Genomic DNA, 23,923 nt, shown 5'->3' with positions numbered 1-23,923 from the left:
ATTCATTGGGAGGTGAAGCGGCGAACGGTCGACGCCAGCGTCCTCACTCCCCACATTTACACACCAATGGTTGCGCCGACCAACTCATCCATTGGAGGTAACGTAGGGTTCAGTGTCTTGCCCAAGGACACTTTGACACTAACTCTGGGGGGAGCCCGGGATCGAACTGGGAACCTCGATTGCCATCGCGGCCGCTCTACCGGCCACTCTACCCCTGAGCCACTGCCGCCCACACTGCCGATCAAACAATGTCAGTAAAGAATGTCAACCTCTGATTAGAAAATACCAAACCCACGACAATGTGCAATTCTTGACCTTCATGACCTTCTCATTTATTTTCACACAAGCCCAGGTGGCAAAATGTAAATCATCACCCTATTAGGACGGTCAACTCTGTCTGAATCAACACAGACGAGACAACTTCAAGACATTCATCTATCACAGAATCATGACAGTCATATAACAATAATGCACTTGGAACAATGAAACATTTTAACCCATTCAATCCGGGGACGCATCTCTGTCATTTTAGAATTCTTTGGCTATTAAAAAATGGCAGATATACAAGCTCATAGCGCACCACCGAGTGCCGCGCTATGAGCTTGTAGATCTGCTATTTAAAAACAAAACATCGTGCCATTTGTGCAAATCTTTAAATATATATTTTTTTAAAGCGAACATTTATAAAATATTTTGTTCCAGGGACCCCCAGAAGCAAAGATTTGAGTTACAAATGTTCGCTTTAAAAAATATACATTCAAAGATTTGCACAAATGTTCAAGATTTTTCTAAAATAGCAGATCTACAAGTTCATAGCACGGCACCGAGTGCCGCGCTATGAGCTTGTAGATCTGCTATTTTTGAACAGCCAAAGAAATCGTAAAATGACACAGATGCGTTCTCGGATTGAATGGGTTAAATGTATAAGTTTAAGAAAACAGCGTAAACACAGAAACACAGGCTTGTATGATTATTACAAACACAAAATGAACACTTTTACAGAGCTTAACCCTTTCCTGTCTGACAGGCTATAAGGGAACAGAGGCTCAGAATAATACAAGCTGCATGGCTATGGCTACTACAGGTTGTGTGCGTGTCGCACGTTCAGGGTGTCTCGCAGCATCAGGTCGCGGAGCCGCCACAGAGCGTCCGCCATGGTGCTGTGGGCCCCTTTGCTCTTCAGCCAATGGGACGGCAGTCTGCTCTCCTGCTCTTTTGTCAGACGCACGTCTTTCTTTCGAGCTGCAAAACCGGGAAAGCATCTGTGTTTAGATTTGAGCTATATACTGTATTTAGCATCATACGTTTTTCAGAAAACTCATAGGATTTAGAACCCCCCCATCTCAAAAATATTTTGTGGCAGGGGTTTTTCAAAAATAGCAGATCTACAAGCTCATAGCGCGGCCTGCCTATAAGTAACTAAGTACATGTACTCAAGTAGTACTTGTACTTTTACTCAAGTAAATGTTGAATTCCGGACTTTTACTTGTAATAGAGTACTTCTACATTGCAGTTTTGATACTTTAACATAAGTAAAAAAATGTAGTACTTTTTCCACCCCTGGTAGTTAATACTCAGCATGCAAAATTTGGGCAACACAGCTGGAGGGATGGACCATGTCCTATTATGTATTTATGGGGATATACGTATACCTAAACAGGCTCAATAGAAATTAAATGAAAAATAAATAAATAATAGTAATAATAATAATAATAACAATATAATAAGGGTAATAATAATAATAATGGTAATAATAATAATAATAATAATAATAATAATAATAATAATAATAATGATAATGATAATGATAATGATATTAATAATAATGAAATAAAATAAATTATCTACCTGATAAGGTTTGATCCCACTTGCTAATGGTGCTGGATTCGGCAGTGAGACCCTCAATGTATTTCAGGTAAGCCTCAGAGTGGAGTAGGCGCTGGGGCTTGGGAGGTGGAGACACAAACATAGGTGTTGAGGGTTGTTGCAGAGCAGGATGCCCCACCTGGCCTTGTCCTGGGTATGGGGGTGGAGCCTGCTGCCCTGGACCCATCATACCCGGCTGGAAAAACACATGTTAATTCATTCATCTCAGAGCGCACACACACCACACACATCTGTCTGAGACAGAAATGCTGTTTTTAATTGGTTCTCAAAGTTAACGAGAAGTTTTCCTCCACTCTGTCCAGATACTTAACTTTGCTAAATACGAATAGAGATTACCTGGGGTGGTGCGTGGTTGTTTCCTGTCCCTGTGCCTCCCATGCCACTGACACCTGTGAAGACATTTAGTTAAAATAACCGTAAGACTGTACACCCTTGATTTTGGTTTGTTTATTTGACAAATGTCATCTTTCATGTTTCATTAATGATTATCGAGATAATTTGTTTCCGTCTCTGTGTATTGGCAGAAGTATTATTAACTCTTTGACTGCGGACGACGCGATAACGCGTCAAGTGCTACTTTGTCCAGTTGGCCGTCGACGCGCTCGACGCGCTGGACGCGCGTTCATTGTTTAATCTCTGATTGCGCTATGCTGCTTAATATTCAATGTTATTCTCGAGTTCCACTTACTTCACGGACATCTGCATCCGGTTTCATGGCCTGGATTCCGTTTCCGGTTTTTGATTTTTTTCCCCAGTCATTTTCGTCCAAAATAGGTAAATAAACGGGTTTTCACACGGTATAACGGACAAACGGACAGCTTCTCTTCTATAATCTATGGTCTGGGTGACGATCAGTCATCGCCGTCGTATATCACAACGTAATTTTCGCTGATCAAAACAATCTGGGTGACGTCACATCCGTTTTCATGTTTTTCCTTGTCTAATCTATGAAGAAGGGTGAGAGAGACCCAACGACATGATCACGCTGTCATGTGCTGCTCTCTGGTGGCGGATTTGTGCTGGGTCTTTACATTATGTGTCCTTAAATTATTTTCATGAGAAAAATGCAAAATATAAAAATAAAAAAACACGAAAATTGCTGGCACTGGGGGAGTACTTTATGAAAATACTCTGGCAGTCAAAGAGTTAAAAAGGTGGGGTAAGTGATATGTTTTTGTTAAAGTAAGTGTTAAATAGCCCAATATTCCGATGATCATTGCTATATAGCTGTCAAAATCAACAGATGCAGCCGGTACCATACAGTGGAAAAGCACCATAACAGTATCTAATGGTAATGAACTCAACATCGGACTGAGTCCGATGTGAAAAGGATCGCCAACCAGTTGGTCGGTAACTAAAGGACCCGAGCCTATTGGTACAGGTAGCCCCTCCAGCAAGGTCAGAGTCAGTGGTAGACAGGAAGCAACTGCGTGGCTAATAAGTGGAGTGGCTAATGATGAGACAGCGCTCTTACCGAGGTATGGCATTCCAGGGAACCCAGGCATAACGGGCTAGGTAGGAGATGTCAGGGCAAGAGGACACACCCCTCCATGCGATGTGGTGGTGTGGCAGTCATACTAAACATGCCTTCAAATATGGGCCCTGCCGGGGCCTCATAGCTGGCCTATATGCACCTTCTAAGGGATGGGACGATAGTAATACAACACAACAGACACATGCACCAGTGAGACATGCAACATCTACTGTGCTAGCCACCATGCAGCAGCATGTTCATTTACTGTACATTTCTCAGTGAAAAGCTACAGACAGGACTCCAGAGGTGTAAAAAAAAGGTATATATTTTTTTACACATGGTGATGGAAATGCACACTACAAAGAAGTCAGTACTTTATGCAAAGCACTATTCACACACTAATGGATCTAGAAAGTCAGTAGAAAGACGGGCTGATTAGCTTTTATTTGAACAAAATGTTAGAGGAAACGCATGCAGTGAGTCAAGAGCACAGAGATGCATGGAGCCCATGGTGAAGGTGGAGCGATAATGAAACTTAAAAGGCCAATTAATTCTAGCAGTTCAGCTTCTTATTACGCCAGACTCCCCATAGAGTGTCCCCCGTGGGGACCCACAGCTGCATCTAGTGAGGGGTTACCTGACACAGGCGTCATGCCGGCATTAATCATCCCCATGGGGGTTGCGGGGGGCACCACGCCCATCACCATCAGTGCCCCTACTGGGGTGGTACCTGCTCTTGGGGAAGCCTGATACTGGGCCGCCCTCTCGCGCTCCTGCTGCTCGGCCACTTTAGCTGCTCTCTCTGCAAACACAAACACACACACACACACACACACACACACACACACACACACACACACACACACACACACACACACACACACACACACACACACACACACAGTGTATACAAACTTGACTTTGACTGAGGATGTGTCAAAATCCCAATACATTACAATTGGAATAGTCTGTGTTTAAACCATTAAGACCGGGAAAGCATCTGTCATTTCAGATTTGAACCACTTTAACCATTATTCTATACTTTGGCTATTTTTGAAAAATCATGAACATTTTAATATGTATTGAATATTATTTTATTTTATATTATAACATTTGTAACTAAAATCTTTGCTTCCGGGGGGTCCCTGGAACTAATTATTTTGAGATGGGGGTCCGCGGCCAAATACATATCATTTTGGGGGTCCTTGACATGAAAAAGTTTGAGAACCACTGATATTATAGCAAACATAAAGTGTTTCAGAAAACTGTTAGGATTTAGAAGATCATTTGTAGAATCAACCTCAGGTCTTTAAAAAAAGATATATTCAAAGATTTGCAATCATGAACATATGTTCATGATTTAAAAAAAAAAGGTCATAGATCTGCTATTTTTTTAATAACCAAATAAATCTAAAATGACACAGATGCGTTCCTGGATAGAATGGGTTAAAAGAACTCTATTACATTCTGTCAGTGTCTGAGGCTCTCTCTTGCTCACCTTCATACTCTGCTTTCTTGGTTCCCTCCAGGTTCCTCCACTCTGTTCCCACCAGGCGGCTCAGCTCCCCGAAGGAGAAGTCTGGATGCTGGGCCTTGATGACGGCCCGCATCTCACTGCTGAAGAGGATATAGCCACTCATGTTGATCTTTCGCTTCGAGCCCTCTTTCTTCGAAAGGCCCTTTACGGACTTCGGTGTTGTCTGGACAAAAAATGCGAGAGAGAGAGAGATTTCAGAAATCCTAGATTTTTTTCAAAAAACTGTTAGGATTTTGAAAACATTTTTAAGAATCGCCTCAGGTCTTTTTAAGTAAAAGTATCAGTACTGCAATGTAGAAATTCTCTGTTACAAGTAAAGGTCCTGAATTCAAAATTTACTTAAGTATTTAAAAGTACAAAAGTATTGGTATCAACATGTACTTAAAGCATCAAAAGTAAAAGTACTAAAATGTTGCAGATCTACAAGCTCACAGCGCGTCGCGATGCAACGTGTTGTGAGCTTGTAGATCTGCTATTTTCAATGTCAATGTATGTTTTATAATACAATAATTTATATCCGCAAAGCAACTAGTGACTAAAGTTTTCAAATAATTGTAGTGGAGTAAAAGTGCAATATTTGTCTCAGAGATGTAGTGGAGTAGAAAATTGGAAATACTCCTGTAAAGTCAAAATACCTCAAAATTGTACTTAAGTACAGTACTTGAGTAAATGTACTTAGTTACTTTACACCACTTCCATTTACACATCAGCTTGTTGGGTTGAGTATGGCTTTTTCTCTCTTTGACATCATGAGTAACAAATCCACATCTCTGACCTGTGGAGGAGTGTAAGGCATGATATCCATGTCGGTAGCCAAGGCGGTTTGCAGCTGAGGGAGGGATCGCTGTCCCAGCTCGCCATCGTCCTCGCCGAGGTCCTCCAGTTCCTCATCGGTCATGTCGGCAAACTTGGCCTCCAGCATCTCGATCTTCTTGTTCAGCAGAGGAGACGGTTCCTTCTGGGGCACTATGAGCTTCCTGTGTGAAACGCATGTGAAAAATATACTAGTCAAGAAAACCATACTTGATTATACCTTGATAATATTGACCTCCTACAAGGCCCTCAACAACCAGGCTCCCCGCTACCTCTCTGACCTTCCGCTCCCTCACTGACCTTCCGCTACCTCTCTGACCTTCCGCTCCCTCAGGTCTGGTGATGCCAACCTCTTGGACATCCCCAAAAACAAAGAAACGCACTTGGGGTGACAGGGCTTTCTCAGTTGCAGCCCCCTCCCTTTGGAACTCCTCACATCAAAGCCTCCTTTTTTCACTTTCCCCGCCTAATTCAAATCCCCCTTTCTTCCCCCCGTGTTTTTACTTTGCTTAGTTTTTAGCCTTTAACTAGTTATTCTCTTAATAATTCTTTCATTTGTTTTGTTGTAAAGCAACTTTGAGTACCAAGAAAAGCGCCACATAAATTGGATGTATTATTATTATCATTATTACCTTTTATTTGATTGATAACATATCTGAGTCTTACAGACACAGAATATCAACAGAACAGGGGGAGCCATAGCCAGGAATGAAACCTAACAAGTAAAGATGCATTAAGTTCTACATCAAATTGAGTTATGGGAACTTTGTGATACAGTACCTTCCGCCCAATCAGGTAACCCATAGTGAAAAAAACGTTTTTTTTGCCTTTGAATTTGACATAAAAATGTCAACGTCCTGTTGATTTTGCTATTTTTATCACGTAGAAAACCCGGACTGGATCCGCAGATCCGGATCCGGATCTTCAAATAGTAAAAAAAAAATCACACCCTGTGTGAAGTGGGCGGTGTCTTGCTAGCTAATCACAATACTGAATGGAGTCAACCAATCATGTACAAAAGATAAATACATTTATTGAAACACTCTTTATGATGGACGAAACCATAACTTGAAAAAAACCTATTCTTGGTTTTTTTCAAGTTATGGTTTCTTATATAGGGCTATGCACATGTGTCATGTGACACTGGCCAATCACAGTCCTGAATAGACTGTGATTGGCCAATCACAGCGCAGGATAATTGTACAAATTTCCTGGGCCCAGATCACAGCGCAGGAAAATGTACATTTTTCCAAATCTCACTTATAGGGGCGGTTTCACCGCCCAAAAAAAGATGTTCTAATCTATTATGTCTGAATCAGCTTTGTTTGTGTTCGTTTATGTGCTTAACGAGTGACTTTGAGAGCTGTTTCAGCATACAATGTAAGTCAATAAGGACTGGAGCATATTTTGAATCATCAAACATCAATTTCTAATCAATGGAGCAATTATTTTTTATTTCTTGTCCACCTTTAGTGTTACATCATGGCAAGGTAACTACACAACCCAAACCTCTACCAAAGTGGTCTTGCCCTTTAGGTGTGTAGGGTGCTCACCTAAAATAGTAGACCTCATCTTCCACCACCTTCCCAGAAAGAGAGAAGCGCTTAAGGCCCTTGAACTTCTTCATCTGCTTCTCGCTCTCGATGTAGCGACTCTCGCACAGTAGGATATCCTCTTCAGGCACTTCAGTTGGTCGGCATGACAGATAGTCCTTGAAAGAGGACACCGAACATTTTCCTGTGTGAAACAAAGGTGGTGTTAAGTAACTAAGTACATTTACTCAAGTACTGTACTTAAGTACAATTTTGAGGTATTTTTTACTTTACTGGGGTATTTCCAATTTTCAATACTTTTACTTCTACTCCACTACATCTCAGAGGCAAATATTGTACTTTTACTTCACTACAATTATTTGGAAACTTTATTTACTTGTTACTTTGCAGATATAAATTATTAAATTATAAAACATACATTAACCACTTCAACCCTATTTTATACATAGGCTTTTTGAAAATAGCCGATCTACTTGTAGATCTGCTGTTTTCAAACATTTTAGTACTTTTACTTTTGGTACTTTAAGTATATTTTGATGCCAATACTTTTGCACTTTTACTAAAGTAATATTTTGAACACAGGCATTTTACGTAACAGAGAATTTTTACATTGTGGTATTGCTACTTTTACCTAAAGGGATAGTTCACCCCCAAAATGTCATTTTTCTATCGATTAGTCACCCCATGGAGACTTGAATTCATGGATATTGTTTTGTTTTTGTCGCATTCCTAAGCCAATAATTTGATGACCAGCGGACCGGTAGGCAGCGGTTCCGGTAGGAGACACAAAGGAGACTCTTTGTGTCTCCTACGGGAACCGCTGCCGATCAAATTATTGGCTTAGGAATGCGACAAAAAATAGCCATGAATATTCAAGTCTCCATGGGGTGACTAATAAAAAAAATAGTCATTTTGGGGGTGAACTATTCCGTATATACTATTAAGTAAAACAAATCTTAGTACTTCTTCCACCACTGCAGTGAACTAACACACATGACCTTTCAAACTACAATAAATGCATTCTTAAACTTCAGAAGGATATGAGGGGGACATCACCTATGATGCAGGTCATGGGGCAAGCCTCCTCCAGGTTGCTGAGGAACACCTCCTTCTTGTAGAACATCTTGGTGGGCTCGTGCTCCGTCTCCTCTGGGTGAATGAAGATGGGACCAAAGAAGTAGGCTGCTCCGTCTCGCACCCACATCTTCTCGATCCTATCGAGTAGAACAACATTAACATTAACATTAACCACTTAAAGCCTATATATACTTAGTAAACTGGCCATGAGTTGGTTAGGTGCTCTGTCTATTCTGTTTTTCCCTCTACACCAAATCTCTTCGGCAAAAATAACAAGATCTACAAGATCACAACCCATCACGTTGCAAAGTATTGTGAGCTTGTAGATCTGCTATTTTTGGAAAATGTTCCCCCCAGAATAGGGATGCTAGGGTTCAAGTGGTTAAATCTAGGACTACGAACATCACTAGGGCTGTCACGATTGTCACAAGTTGATGATTAATTGTCACTCAAATAATTGCAGGTTAACGATTTAATTGTGTGTTTGGCATTGGATATTAGAACATTATGAAGCCTTTTAGGCTTCAAATTGCCACATGCGGCCCCCACCTTCACTTAATGCGGCCCGCAGGTTAATATCGGAATACTGATATATTATTTATTTCAGCTGTTACAATTCCAAACATGACCCGCTTTAATTACTTCAGTCTATATTAGTAGCTTAATGACTAGTATTAGAATTCTATTGTCCTTTTTGCGTCCAATGTATTTGTATTTAAGTTCGTAAAGTTAACATAAGTATAACTAAATGCATTTAAAATTAAATCAAAATGTTACTTTTCAGGATTATAATTCAAAAATAGTCCAAAAAATGAATCAGGATTCCAATTCAAAAATAGCAAATATAGCCGATCTACAAGCTCAAAACGCGTCGCTTGTACGTCGGCTATTTTTGCTACTTTTGTGTGACATAGAATGGCGAAAAAAAGTCTAAATATTGAGATAAGAGGTTTCTGCCTGACAGTACATGCATTGTGGCCCTCTGGAGTGAGTGTGGAAATATAGTGGCCCTCTCCATCATCAAAGTTGCCCACCCCTGCCCTACAGCCTCTCTATCAAGACAAGTAGTTCATGTGGTCTAGATAGAACAATGTGCTATGGCCTTCACTAGAGGGAGCCACAGAGAATGATGTGCCCCAGATTAATCAATGCTCACCTTTTATGAAGAAAACTATTCACCAGAATCAAACTATATTTTTTCTAGCCCTTCTTCGATCAAGCTCTCTCTATATATATTCATAAATATAGTAAGGATTTCCACCTTGATGCAGCACACAATTTCCTCTATACCTGCCCACTCTGTGGCGCGCCAGTCCATGGGATCCGATGTAGACGCAGTCTCCCACTTTAAGCCAAAGGTTGTTGTAACAGAGCTGTTCATAGTACTGACACCCTGGCTCTCCATTGGTCATATCAAAGGGTACATCCTCCCTCTCCTGCACACACACACACACACACACACACACACACACACACACACACACACACACACACACACACACACACACACACACACACACACACACACACACACACACACACACACACACACACACACACACACACACACACACACACACACACACACACACACACACACACACACTAGGCAATGGTGGAAAAAGTACTCACATTTTTTACTTAAGTAAAAGTATCAATACTGCAATGTAGTCCAGAATTCAATATTTACTTGAGTAAAAGTACAAAAGTATTGGTATCAAAACATACTTAAAAGTACAAAAGTAGAAACTAAAGTAGTCATTATGCAGAATGTCCCATTTCACAAGTTTTGAAATGTATAAAATGTATATATATTTTTTGAAAATAGCAGATCTACAAGCTCACAATGCGTTGCATCGCGACACATTGTGAGCTTGTAGATCGGCTATTTTCAAATGGCCGTAATGTATATGGTTGAAGCGGTTAAAGTATGTTTTGTAATAATAATCAAAAACAAAAAAGTAACTAGTAACTAAAGTTTTCAAATAATTGTAGTGGAGTAAAAGTACAATATTAGCTTCTGAGATGTAGTGGAGTAGAAGTAAAAGTATAGAAAATTGGAAATACTCCAGTAAAGTAAAAGTACTTCAAAATTGGTCTTAAGTACAGTACATGTACTTAGCTACTTTACACCACTGCTGTTGATGTGCATTCCGTAAATGTTCTACATTGACGATTCTATACCTCAGAACGTACCTTATCGACTAAGACATCTGTCACTTTGATGTCATCGGTCAGGTCTGGGGGCTTTACATCGACGTGTTTGGGGGCAAACATGGAAGCCACGCGGACCACGGGCAGCGGTACCTCTCTCGGAACAAACCTGACGGAGCTCAAGGGCATGGTCCACATCTTGATCTTCTTGAACGACTTGGCCTTGGCAGAGTAGCGTGACTCACAGACATAGACGTCCTCGGCCCTGAAGCCCTCTGGGTGAAGTTTGAAGTAGTCCTGCAAAGCCCAGCCAGGCAAATATTTGCTCAAAGCTGAACAGACACTCTTGTAAAAAAGAAAAAAAGCTGTGGTTCAACAGACTTGAAAAAGAAGAAAAGCATGCGCACTTACGTACCTTCACAAACATGACCACACACTTGCCCAGAATCTTGCTGACAGGAGCTTTGTTGTAATAGTCACTCTTAAAAATTTCCTTCTCAAGGAACTTGCGTGTAGCGAGATGGAAGGTTGCACTTGGCCTGTAGAACCAGCAACCGTACAACCACTTCTCACCTGGAATTAGAATAAGTGAAGAAACATTTCCTCGAGTTCAATCCTACATCCCAACTCGATCTTATCTTATCTATTTTTTGTATCCAACAGACCCATTATTTTTTGCCATGAAGTAAATGTGTAATCTCATTAAAGAGGGACCGACCAGCATCGTCTTGCCAAAGGCGTTCTATGCAGATGATGTGAGGCTGGAGCTTGGGCTCTGCAGGCTCAACATAGACGTAATCTCCCACATGGTACATGTTATCCTTGAAGCTGCAGTCCTGGCTGTAGGTGCGTTGTACGCCTGACTGCCACGCACCGCCAACAGAGTCGTCGCCTTTCTCAGCTTCTGGAAATCCACAACACGCTAGGTAGAAATATTATACTTCCACTAATATGACATCATATGAGATGGGTTACCAGAGGGTAAGTATGTTATCAACAGCAGCATACCTTTCTTCTCTTCCTCTCTCTTGAGCTTGTCCTCCTCATACTCCTTGGGGAGCTTCCCTTTCTTCTCCTTTTCCACATCGCCGTGCAGGTGTTTGGACGTGTAGCTGAGCGCGGGGGAGAGCAGGATCTCTCCATTTTTACACAACTCGTCCCTAATCCGGATAAAGAACTGCTGCAGTTCTACAGCATCCTCAAAGATCTCAGAGTCCGTCCTAAAATAAAACACAAGGTGTGACACTCAACAGCTACAGTATATATCGTGTCATGTAATGAGCTTGGGAGGCCACCTTTACCTTTTTTACAAGTTTGTACACGTAACCTTTACAATTGCTCAGATTTAGGAGAGGTAAAGTGATAGAGACAGTTAGGTATACAGTTGACGACTATGCATTTACCTATGCAGCCGCCTGGCCTTTTCCAGCACCTCGAACATGTGATCCTGAAACACGTCCAGCCTCTTGTAGCGGCCTCGGTCCACGTTGGCCCTGATGACCTCAAAGTTGAGCCGCGGTCTGTCCGGGCTGACGGGGTCCAGCGCGGGGATCTCGGCCAGCGAGTCGCTGTAGCAGCGTCCCTCGTCGTCCTGGTGGCCCAGCACGGACACGAACAGGCTGCGGATGAGCTCCTGGATGAGGCGGGCCACGTCGGCCACGTGGGCGTCGTCGCCGCCCTCCAGGTCGCGGCGCGTCTCCAGCAGCACGCGGTGGAGCACCAGGGCGTCGCGGTAGATCAGAGACTCTGGCTCGTTGTACGTGCAAGCGTTGTTGAACATGAGCACCAGGTCCTCCACCAGCGCGTCCACATCCTGGTACTTGTTGGACAGCATGTGGCTCTTGACCTTCTCCATGTCCACGGGTTTCTTGATGGCCACGTAGTAGTCGGGCAGCTCGGCGCGGGAGGGCAGCCGCAGGAAGATGGTGCTGAGGCGGCGGCCTCGCTTGTCCGTGTAGGTCTTGACCGCCTCGTACAGCTCGTTCAGCTTCTGCTGCAAGGGGGTCAGGTACTTGGATTTCTTCAGAGTAATACTGTTCTTCCCTGCAATCAAAGTGTGCGTGAGTTATAGGGCTGTCACGATTACAAATTCAAGTTGACGATTAATTGTCACTGAAATAATCGCGATTGATGATTTAATTGCGAGTTTGGCATTTTGAACATTGAAACATATGAATAACAATTTTATTTCCATTTGCCTTTTAGGCTTCGTAATCAAAAAATTCACAGGGCAGATATGACAAATAACTAAAATATACAAAGAAATTATTAACATATCTTAAAAATGTAAAAATTAGAAATAGCTGATCTACAAGCTTACAACGCGTCACGAAGTAACGCGTTGTAAGCTTGTAGGTCTGCTAGTTCTGTTTTTTTTTTATATTTCAAAATGTATGAAAATATTTCAACGTGGAAACGATTATGACGATTATGCAAAAATAATTGCGATTAGACGATTGTGTAATAATTGTGACAGGCCAGGTGAGTTAGCATAATAGTCCTTTATCAGTCAGACCAGTCTACAGTATGTATTTGTATTTTGAGACACAGCGCAGTTGTTGATATCAGACCCTTGTTTGCTGTATCTGCAAGGTTAATCGGAACTGCTTGCCTGGGAACGTACTTATTTTTAACTTAGGGGACATCATGTCGTCATCATCGGTCACCGGGCCGAGTTCCCTGCGTCTGTCCTTCAAAACTTTGTCCAGGATCTCAGCATCATTATAGACCTAGAATAGGGGACAAGATGTTCATAGCGAGGGGGCATTTGGTTGATGCGGAAATCTCTCTCTCTCTTAGCTATAGGCAATATCCCTATTCGTGGTAAGTCTATAATAATAGCTAGAAGAAATTCAAAAACAATACGTTTAAATCAACCCTCGTGATTTTACAGACTCAATGCTTTTATTAACATAAACGGGGCCGCTACCTGGGAGCCTTCCTCGTTGTAGTGTCGTGCATTGCGAAAAATGAGCCTGAAGTCATCCATCATGTTTTCTTCGGTCACGTACTTCTCCGATCGGATGTTGAACTCGATCGTTCTCAGGTCCATGGGCTCGAGGATGACCTTGTAATAGTCGGGGTAGTCCTTCTTGGAGGGCTTGACCATGAAGAGTTCACAAAGTCTGCGGCCGCTCAGCCGCGCCTCGGTCACGGCTGTGAAAAGGACTTTCATGCGGTTCTTCTTTGTGTTCTTCTTGTGGCTTCAGAACGGTCGGACAAGAGATCAACAAAGCAAAACGTCAGTGGTGGAAAAAGTACTCAAATGTTTTACTTGAGTAAAAGTATCAATACCTCAATGTATAAATACTCTGTTACAAGTAAAAGGCCTGTGTTCAAAATGTTACTTGAGTAAAAGTACAAAAATATTGGCAGCAAAAACTTCAAGTACCAAAAGTAAAAGTACTAAAATGTTTGAAAATAGCCGATCTACAAGCTCACAACGCTTGTAGATCTGCTATTTTCAAAAAGCCTATGTATAAAATAGGGCTAAAGTGGTTAATGTATGTTTTATAATATAATGATTTATATCTGCAAAGTAACTAGAAACTAAAGTTGTCAAATAATTGTAGTGGAGTAAAAGTGCAATATTTCCTCAGAGATATAGTGGAGTAGAAGTAAAAGTATTGAAAATAGGCAATACTCCACTAAAGTGAAAATACCTAAAAATTGTACTTAAGTACAGTACTTGAGTAAATGTACTTAAGTTACTTTACACCACTGAAACAAGTTCATGTTTCCTTTTCCGGAGAGAAAGGGGGAAGAAGCTAGGAGGGCTACCATAGAAGCAAGCGGGTCTACCTTTTTCTCTTCAAGCTGCCAGTGTCAGATGTGGCAGAGGAGAGCATGCTGTCTCCATCGTCGTCATCCCTCTGTAAAAGTTCCTTTTTCTTCAGCTAGATGGAGATTATGTGATATTAAGTGATATGTTAGGTGTAGTGTAATTAAATAAAACACAAACTTTCGCTCTTCTGTGGCTCGTTAACCTTCAGCCACATAGAGAACAGACACAAGATCAAAACCGTATCGCACACATTCTACACAGATTCTTGCATAGAATGCGTCGTGATGCGACACGTTGTGAGCTTGTAGATTGGCTGTTTTTGAAACATTTTGAAAGTGAAAGCAGTTTAGAGTGAAACGAAAAGTGCTTGTGACTAAATGATAACTACATTAGATCCATTGGAACACAGGTTCTTTTTCCCATTTCCACAGATTTAGACATACTATGTTTCTACCCGACGGCAACAAAATATTCACACCTCCTCAGACTTGAAAGGGATGCTATAGGAACTGACCTGCTGAACGTGCTGGAGTTTGAGCGCCCGCTTGTAGATGGAGGAGTGAGGCATGTTGTAGCGTTTGGCGTTCTCAAACATCAGAGTCAGATCTGCGTCAAGGTGCTCCACACTCTCATACTCATTGTTCTTCATCTTGTTCCTGTGGGGAATTACTGGGCTCTCACATTTGGGAAGGAGGGGACAGAAATACCGTATTGTACAGCATGTGTGTGTCTGATGCCATGGGGATGAAAAATAAACAGAGAGAATTATGTTGAAACAAAAAGCCAAAAAAAACAACAACGAAGCAGAACTAAAAACTAACTAGCACCAGGATGTAATTTGAATATCGGAATTGGCAGAGTTTTGCATCGTTGACTAGAATGGTTGCATCGCTGGATTGATCAAATTCACAGAGGGCAGTGGACAATAGACATATACAAATATGTCCATTAATATTGTGTTTCTAACATTAATCTGTTCCAAATGTCCACTTGTACAGTATGTGTTCATTATTGGCTATGTGAAACAATGGCACAATAAAGGCTGTTCTTTAAATCCATATGTTTACTGCACAGTACGGTATAATGAAGTGTAGTATACCGTTTTTTTTTGTTTGTTTTTTGCCAGGGCTCAAATAGGTTAACAAATAATAGAATATCAGTAGATTATCGGTATTGGTTGATTGTGGCGTTTAGAAAATCCAGAATTTCCATATCGGTGCATGCTGCTTAGTGAATAGTGACTGTAGAGATGTGCATAGATGATGTGTGGTAGGAACAAGGGGATCTGAGACTCTAGTTTTTTCCATACCTGATCTGAAAGAGGCAAGTGGGCTGGCTGATCTGCAGGTAGTAGTCTGGGTAGTCCTTCCTGGAGGGCAGCTGCAGGAACGGCTCCGATATCAGCTGGCCCTGGCTGTTCCTGCCCCCCCGCACCGCCTCGTACAGCTGGAAGATGGGGTTGCTCATGTCCATGCTGGAGTGCAGGCTCTCTGCCTCAGACTCCCCTTCATCATAGTGCACAGACCCTGAGCGACACACAAAATGGACGATATACTCATGCAGTTTGTGTCGTATCGTGGCTTTCCTCTTTGACAGGGTTGACAGGATGGATATATATTGTACAGAACGTCTATACATAAATATCCAGTGACTGACTGTACATGTCTGTTGTACAGATGCCAAAGATAAGGGGAAAAAAGCTACCAGAGAGAATGCCTTCCTCATCACTTTCATACTGGAGTGCCATGGTGATAGCTTGGAGGCGGTCTCCCTGTGCTGACCTTCTGTTCCTTAGAGAGAGAGAGAGAGAGAGAGAGAGAGAGAGAGAGAGAGAGAGAGAGAGAGAGAGAGAGAGAGAGAGAGAGAGAGAGAGAGAGAGAGAGAGAGAGAGAGAGAGAGAGAGAGAGAGAGAGAGAGAGAGAGAGAGAAGAGAAGAGAAAGAGATGGGACAATTAAAAATGTATACTGTTTATCACAATAAAAAACACTCCTATCCGGTCTAGAGACAGTACGGCAGTGGTTTAGTCTATGTGTAGATGCTGTATAGACGCTGCCTGGGCCCTGCGAAAATTTGGTCTAAGCCTCCCAACTTTGTGCACGTGTATGTGCTTGCGCGTGGGAGGGAACAATCACAGCCTACACTAAAAAAGTTGTAGGCGGGCTCTACTTTAGCTGTCACTGTTTAAAAAGGAAGTACAGTAAAATGATGTCCTATGAGGCAATACAAATATTTATTTCAAATATATATGTAGCTGCCAGAGTAGTCATTATTTCCTTATTTTGGTTCTTTGTTTAATATAATTATGTATGTCCAATATCCATGCCCATTTGTTGAGTCACTTATTAGAAGTATTTATTTTGTAAGTTAAATGCCCGGAACCCCTTATAAGGTAGCTGGGACACGGACACGTTAGTGGTTGCACTTCCTCCCTTGAGCGGAGAGGTGTGTGAGAAAGTTTGTGTGTTGCTGTCGGGCACTTGGACCTTAAGTGTATATGCAGCCAGCAAGTTCGATGTTGGTGTGTTTGAGCCGCAAGAGTGCTTGAATAAACTCAGTAGTATGCAGTCTATGCAGAACCACAGTGTCGTTTATGACTACTGGAGGGAGTGACTACATATATAGTATATATAATAAAAAAATGTCTTTATTTATTTTAATAGAATTTTCTGAATTTTAAACATATTTTAATTATGACAATGATATCGTTAATTGCAATTATTTTGGCCACAATAACCGTAGCATGACATTTTCATATAGTCCAAGTTAATAGGACTTTATTCCACATGCTTTCCAACGTGAAAAGGGTACCTGATGCGAATACTGGACTTGACGGGTTCTGCATGCTCCATGTCAGCCCTTTTTTGTTGAAAAATCCTTTTGATGAAGTTTGCATCCTTCAGCACAGAAGTGGATTATCACTCAAAGCATTTTGGACTTCATATACATGTACAGTACTACTTAATACGTCATATTATCATATATTTATCATATATTCTCGTTTACCTTAAAAACCTGTGATCCAGGCTCATTATATGTTTTGGCATTCTTTACTAGTAGATCTATGTCTTTAGCCATGGTACTAACACTTCTGTAGTTGTTCATCTAGTAAAAAAAAGAACAAGACACATTTATATTAATACAATTTCTCAAAAGCTGCTGCATGTAACATACATCCAAAGCACAAAATGAAGAAAGCACAATGGCATACCTGAATCTTTTGAGCGATGGTTTTCAGATCTATCGGTTCCTTGATGATAGCATAATAGTCTGGGTATTGCTGACAAAAAAGCAAACCTGCATGTCAAAGCCATGCTACTTTCTTCTCAAACTGCTAGAGTTGTTCCGATACCATATACTGCTGCCGATACTGCCTAAAATGCTGGTATCGGCGGGTATGCCAGTCTATGCCATTGCGATGTAATTTATGTCATTTACAGTCAATTATTTTGTATTTTGAATGTTTCAGTTGAAGTTGCACGACTGTTTTATACTCTTACTGTATTATTTACATTATTTTACTAACCTGTAGCTGCACTTTAACAATTATTAATGGATTTTTTAATGTATTCCTAGATCAGTGGTTCTCAAACTTTTTAATTTCAAGGACCCCCATAACTCTGAGAGTGTACAAATGGAACCAATCTGGTTCCATTTGTACACTCTCAGAGTTATGGGGTTTATTGGTATTGGAATTGGAATGCAAGTAATTGGTATTGTCGTTATTAAAATGGTTACTATCGGTACATCTCTACAAAGTGCCACTGCAAAGTAATACAGATGTTACACCTACCACTTTGGAGGGCAGCTTCTGGAAAAGCTCGCTGAGCAGACGGCCAGAGGGTTCAGCGTAACACAACACGTGATCGAGGATCTGCTCAAGAACCTCTTTCAAGCATGTGGGTGCATTCTGTCAAAATGAAACAAAGTCAGTCTACATGAGGAAATATCACTTATATATATCAGTGGTTCCCAAGCTGGGGTTCGGGCCACCCTTGGGGGCTGCGCCAAAGATCACAGGGGCCTTGTCTGTTGTATAGTGAGGTAGTCCAAAATTGTTGCTTGCACAAAATCATAGCTCGCATTTTCGGGTCAATATATTTTCGAAAAGTCAAAATAAACGAAAATAGCAGATCTACAAGCTCGTCGTAATGCGACATGTTGTGAGCTTATACAGCAGATTGGCTATTTTCACTATTTGTTGTACAAAAAGTAAATATACTGTAGGGTTTAAGTGCCTAACAAGATTGTGTGTGCATACACACAAACAAATGTGTTTGTTTGTTTGTTTGTTTGTTTGTTTGTTTGTGTTTGTGTTTGTGTTTGTGTGTGTGTGTGTGTGTGTGTGCATGTGTGTGTGTGTGTGTGTGTGTGTGGGGGGGGGGGGGGGGGTCTCAGCTTGTGTCAGAAGAGGGGACTCCAAGGAAAAAAGGTTAGGAACCACTGACTTTTATTATTACACATTTCAAGATGAACTGAACGCAGAACAAAATGCAGCAGCAAATCAAGAGTTGTACAACAACACATGGATATCTGTGATACCAAAGTACGTATGTGTGAGTGAGTCACCTCGTCCTCAGCAGAACCTCCAGGATTATCTAGCAGATCGTACCCGTCGTCGTCATCGTCATCGTAATCCCCTCTCTGAACAAACTCATTCTTGGTTCGCAGGTACAGGTCCCATAGTTTACAGGCTGCCCTGTACTCAGGACTCTCTGGCTACACACACAATGTAAAGACTTGATTTATCACCTATTAAATCAATGGTGTTTGTTTAGATACTATGTATATATACATATATACAGTGGTGGAAAGTAACTAAGTACATTTACTCAAGTACTGTACTTAAGTACGATTTTGAGGTAGTTTTACTTTACTGGAGTATTTCCAATTTTCAATACTTTTACTTCTGCTCCACTACATCGAGGAAAATATTGTACTTTTACTCCACTACCTTTATTTGAAAACTTTAGTTACTAGTTACTTTGTAGATTTAGATTTTAATTTCTAAACATACATTAAATCACTTAAGCTCTATATATATTTTGGCTATTCGAAAGTAAAAGTACTCATTGTGCAGAATGTGTAAAAATATTTTGAAAATAGCAGATCTACAAGCTCACAATGTGTCGCATCGTTGTGAGCTTGTAGATCTGCTATTTTCAAACGATTTTACACATTTTGAAAACTTAAAACGGGACATTCTGCATGAGTACTTTTACTTTTTGGTACTTTAAGTATATTTTGATGCCAATACTTTTGTACTTTTACTCAAGTAAATGTTGAATTCCGGACTTTTACTTGTAACAGAGTATTTCTACATTGCAGTATTGATACTTTTACTTAAGTAAAAATGTGAGCACTTTTTCCACCACTGCATATGGTATATATATGCATATCATTTGTTGTAACACAGTTACTTTTCTAGCACCACCATTAACTTACCATATCATCTGTTGCCAACTAATTCAGTTACAAAAGTTGTTACCTTATAGTAAGTCTTTGCGTTGTTGAATAAAAGCTGAAAGTCATTTGTGAGTTGCTCCACGTCGTCATACTCCTCCATCTTAAGTTTCTGCTGGATCTTCATCATGTCGATAGGCTGAGACACCACATGGTAATAGTCTGGTTGATTCCTTTTTAAGAAATAAGCAACACTTGTAAATCTATACCTGGCCTTAGGAATCTGTTATATCAACTGTGTAGCAGTGGTGTAAAGTAACTAAGTACATGTACTCAAGTACTGTAACTGAAGTACAATTTTGAGGTATTTTTTACTTTACTGGAGTATTTCCAATTTTCAGTACTTTTACTTCTACTCGGCTATACATCTCAGAGGCAAATATTGTACTTTTACTCCACTACAATTATTTGAAAACTTTAGTTAGTTACTTTACAATTATCAATCATTATATCATAAAACATACATCAACCACTTTAGCCCTATACATAGGCTATTTGAAAATAGCCGATCTACATGCTCACAACGCGTCGCATCGCGACGTGTTGTGAGCTTGTAGATCGGCTATTTTCAACATTTTTGAACTTTACGTACGTTTTAGGTACATTACGTACATTTTGATACCAATACTTTTGTACTTTTACTCAAGTAAATTTTGAATTTCTGACTTTTACTTGTAACGGAGTATTTCTATATTGCAGTATTGATACTTTTACTTAAGTAAAACATCTGAGTACTTTTTCCACCACTGCTGTGTAGTGCATTCACCTTCTTTTGGGGGCTCTGATGAACAGCTCACATAGCATCCTGCCCTGATCGTCCTTGTAATCTCTGATTGTGTTGTACAGTTCATGACACACTGCAATCTGCAAGGTGAAGACCAAAACTATGAAATTGATGTAAGCTACATCCTAAGCTATGCCAGTTTAGTAAATATTTTGAGTGACATTTAACCCTATAAGACCAGGAACGCATCCGTGTCATTTTAGATTCCTTTGGCTATTCATAAATAGCAGATCTACAAGCTCATAGCGCGGCACCGAGATCTGCTATTTTTTAAACATCTTGACATTTTGGGTCCCTGGAACAACATATTTTGAGATGGGGGTCCACGGTCAAATACATGTGATTTTGGGGGTCCTTGACCTTGATTTAGCAACATACGATTTAAAAGAAAAACTGTTGGGATTTAGAAGACATTTGTAGAATATATTTTCAAAGATTTGCACACATTTTCCAGATTTTTCAAAAATAGCAGATCTACAACAAGCTCATAGCGGGGCACTCGGTGCCGCGCTATGAGCTTGTAGATCTGCTATTTTTTGAATTGCCAAAGAAATGTAAAGTGACACAGATGCGTTCCCGGTCTTATTGGATTACCATTCTAAATCTATTCTCTACACCAACACATGAGTTGTAGAAAGAAAGACAACATAAAAATATGTCAATTTACAGGATCAACAGTTGGAATGTTTGAAGGCCTTCTCCTCTTCCTCCCTGCTAAAGACACTGACGACGCCGGCTGGCTGTCTTCGAAGTCTCCTCCACTTACACTGCTACATGGGGATGTCGTCCTTCTCCTCTTCAAGGCCATGACGGAACCCCTAAGGTAAAGACATATTTTTGCATTTAATCGCAACAATTAAATCAATCAATTCGATTATATAAAGCTATAAAGCACTGATAATTCTATTTTTGTCTCCAATATTTTATATCACAATACTAATATGTCACGGATTAACAACTGTCACTATATCTATTGGTCACTGACTGGATTGCAGTGGTGAAGAGTAACTAAGTACATTTACTCAAGTACTGTACTTTAGTAAAACGTTTGGTATTTTTACTTTCCTGGAGTATTTCCAATTTTCTGTACTTTTACTTCTACTCCACTACAAATATTATACTTTTACTCCACTAAAATTATTTGACAACTTTAGTTACTAGTTACTTTGTAGATTTTGATTATATTTACAAAACATACATTAGCCACTTCTGCCCTATATTGATTGATTGATATACTTTATTTAGTAAGACATGTGAACACAAATCATGATGACATAAGAGACAGACAGATATACACAGTACTATACAGAACGTCATACAATCAGCTTACAGGTTACTGGTATGAAAAATAAAAAATATGTACAAGAGAAAAAAGAGGAAGAGTTCGGGGAGGGGGGGGGTTGGTGGGGGGATATACATTTCGGTCATTTGAAAATAGCCGATCTACAAGCTCACAATGCGTCGTAATGCCACGCATTGTGAGCTTGTAGATCTGCTATTTTCAAAGGATTTTTATACATTTGAAAACTTGCAAAATGGGACAATTCCGCATAATGAGTACTTTCTACTTTTGGTACTTTTTAGTACCAATACTTTTGTACTTTTAAGTACATTTTGAATTCCAAGACTTTTACTTGTAACAGAGTATTTCTACATTGCAGTATTGATAGTTTTACTTAAGTGCATATGATTACTTCTTCCACCACTGCTTGGATTGTCTTTTGACAGCTGACACCTGCCTACTCTCATGTCATTCCATGTCAACCGCATCAGGACCAATGATGCCAATTTGAAGAAGAGAGCATAAATGATGAAACTAATCCAATTATAATGGTGGGTCTTTAAGTAAAATGTTAGCAACCTAAGTAAGTATAGATTATTGCAAGCCCATGTGTGCATGGATCTGAAGCAATAAGCTATGCAACACAACACAGCTGACCGTCACACTGTCTAGTCAATTAATGCAGGGGACAGAAAGACAGACAGACAGACAGACAGCTAATGGCTAACAGCTAGCTGTCTGCATCATCTTAAGATGAGACACAAAGGCATCACTGCAGCCATGAAGCACAACGCTAAAGTAAATAAAACGACATTCTCCTGGGTGTACATATATATACATCCATATTATACATTTGACATTATTAGGTGCTTACCTTTTGTGACTACGTTACAACAAGACTCACAATAAAAAGCCTATCATCTATCGATTTGTGGAGGAAAAAGGGATGAAACTGTTAAGTCCGCAGCTGTATTTCAATCACTTCCGTTTGGATGTCTTGTGTATTTCAAAATAAAAGTGTTATGAGTCACCATGAATGGGTTTGATTTTATTTTGACACTGTAATCCACTTCCTGGAATCTGGTGTCTGGAACCTAATATTTCATTTAAAACCATGATGACCACAGATTTTTTTGTATTTTATTTTGTATTTTTTATACATTACTGCTATTAGTATATTATTCATTTATTTTTTCCCCTTTTCTTTTTCTTATTTTCCTCCTCTCAAATTTGTATTTATTAATTATTCCCCAGGACATCATTTAGTGTTTTTTTCTTCTTGTATTTTTAAATTATGTACCAAATGTATTAGATTTTATACATGTGTATTGTTGCTTGTATGTCCGGCCTTGTGGGGAAGGATGGAGGGTGGATGGGGAGGAATGGGGAGGGGTGGAAGGGAGTTGTAGGAGAAAATATAAAACCAAACAGTTGTTTTAATTTTGTAACTTGAATACAATGTCATGTGTAGGCTACTCTTTGAATACATTTTGCTTAAAATAAAATAAACCCATGATGACCCATGTCGTTTCCAACAGAAAATCGATGAAAAAATGTATTTCACCCACATTGACATACAGTAGGGCCTAGGCCTACATTAAAAAAATCATACATACCTAATTAATATTTGTGAGTGACATAGATTTTGAATCCCTCCATTAGAATTAATTGTAATTATTGGAATACTGGAGTATTTCCTATTTTCAATACTTCTACTTCTACTCCACTACAACTCAGAGGCAAATTTGTACTTTTACTCCACTACAATTATTTGAAAACTTTTGTTAATATGCATATATCAATTATTATATAATAAAACACACATTAACCACTTTAGTCCTATTTTATACATAGGCTTTGAAAATAGCATATCTGCAAGCTCACAACGCGTTGTGAGCTTGTAGATCGGCTATTTTCAATCATTTTAGTACTTTTACTTTTGGTACTTTAAAGAAAGAACTTGAAGAATGTAACTGTAACTTGAGTAGCGCATGCGACACCGTCGTACGTATGACGACGTAACTAGGCCGAGGAGGGGCGTGCCTGGCGCGAGCGAGGAGTTGTAGCTTCTGCGCATGCCCGGTGATAGTCTGACCGCGCAGTTCCTTTTTGCTGAG

General features: G+C 40.2%; 2 protein-coding genes across 9 annotated transcripts in view; one reads left to right on the top strand and one right to left on the bottom strand.

Annotated features, from left to right (window-relative positions):
- LOC308082533 (AMP deaminase 2-like) overlaps window positions 1-23,923 on the top strand; it is a gene marked incomplete at its 5' end in the record, with an annotated part of 557,360 nt that overhangs the window by 123,449 nt on the left and 409,988 nt on the right. The window lies entirely within an intron of this gene.
- LOC308082648 (protein polybromo-1-like) lies at window positions 303-22,784 on the bottom strand. Of its 8 annotated transcripts, none has more exons than XM_080424534.1 (29): window positions 22,681-22,784; window positions 21,192-21,342; window positions 20,507-20,604; window positions 19,766-19,913; window positions 18,847-18,996; window positions 18,071-18,187; window positions 17,489-17,557; window positions 17,284-17,382; window positions 17,089-17,174; window positions 15,984-16,069; window positions 15,589-15,805; window positions 14,794-14,935; window positions 14,297-14,391; window positions 13,425-13,698; window positions 13,119-13,224; window positions 11,899-12,538; window positions 11,504-11,715; window positions 11,214-11,417; window positions 10,911-11,068; window positions 10,538-10,792; window positions 9,632-9,777; window positions 8,321-8,478; window positions 7,265-7,448; window positions 5,674-5,875; window positions 4,860-5,061; window positions 3,999-4,163; window positions 2,224-2,276; window positions 1,849-2,062; window positions 303-1,242 (listed from the first exon to the last, which is right to left on the bottom strand). In XM_080424534.1, exons 2-29 carry the CDS (start codon window positions 21,330-21,332, stop codon window positions 1,079-1,081), a joined length of 4,785 nt encoding a protein of 1,594 aa, XP_080280660.1. In that variant the 5' UTR covers window positions 21,333-21,342; window positions 22,681-22,784; the 3' UTR covers window positions 303-1,078. The 8 variants fall into 8 exon arrangements, with proteins under 8 accessions (XP_080280660.1, XP_080280664.1, XP_080280663.1 ...); XM_080424538.1 differs by having other exon boundaries at window positions 1,849-1,945; XM_080424537.1 differs by having other exon boundaries at window positions 4,092-4,163.

Source organism: Gymnoscopelus braueri (assembly GCF_963280865.1).
Source record: "Gymnoscopelus braueri genome assembly, chromosome: 3".
NCBI classification, from domain to species: domain Eukaryota; kingdom Metazoa; phylum Chordata; class Actinopteri; order Myctophiformes; family Myctophidae; genus Gymnoscopelus; species Gymnoscopelus braueri.
This window is presented reverse-complemented; position numbering and strand designations above follow the sequence as displayed.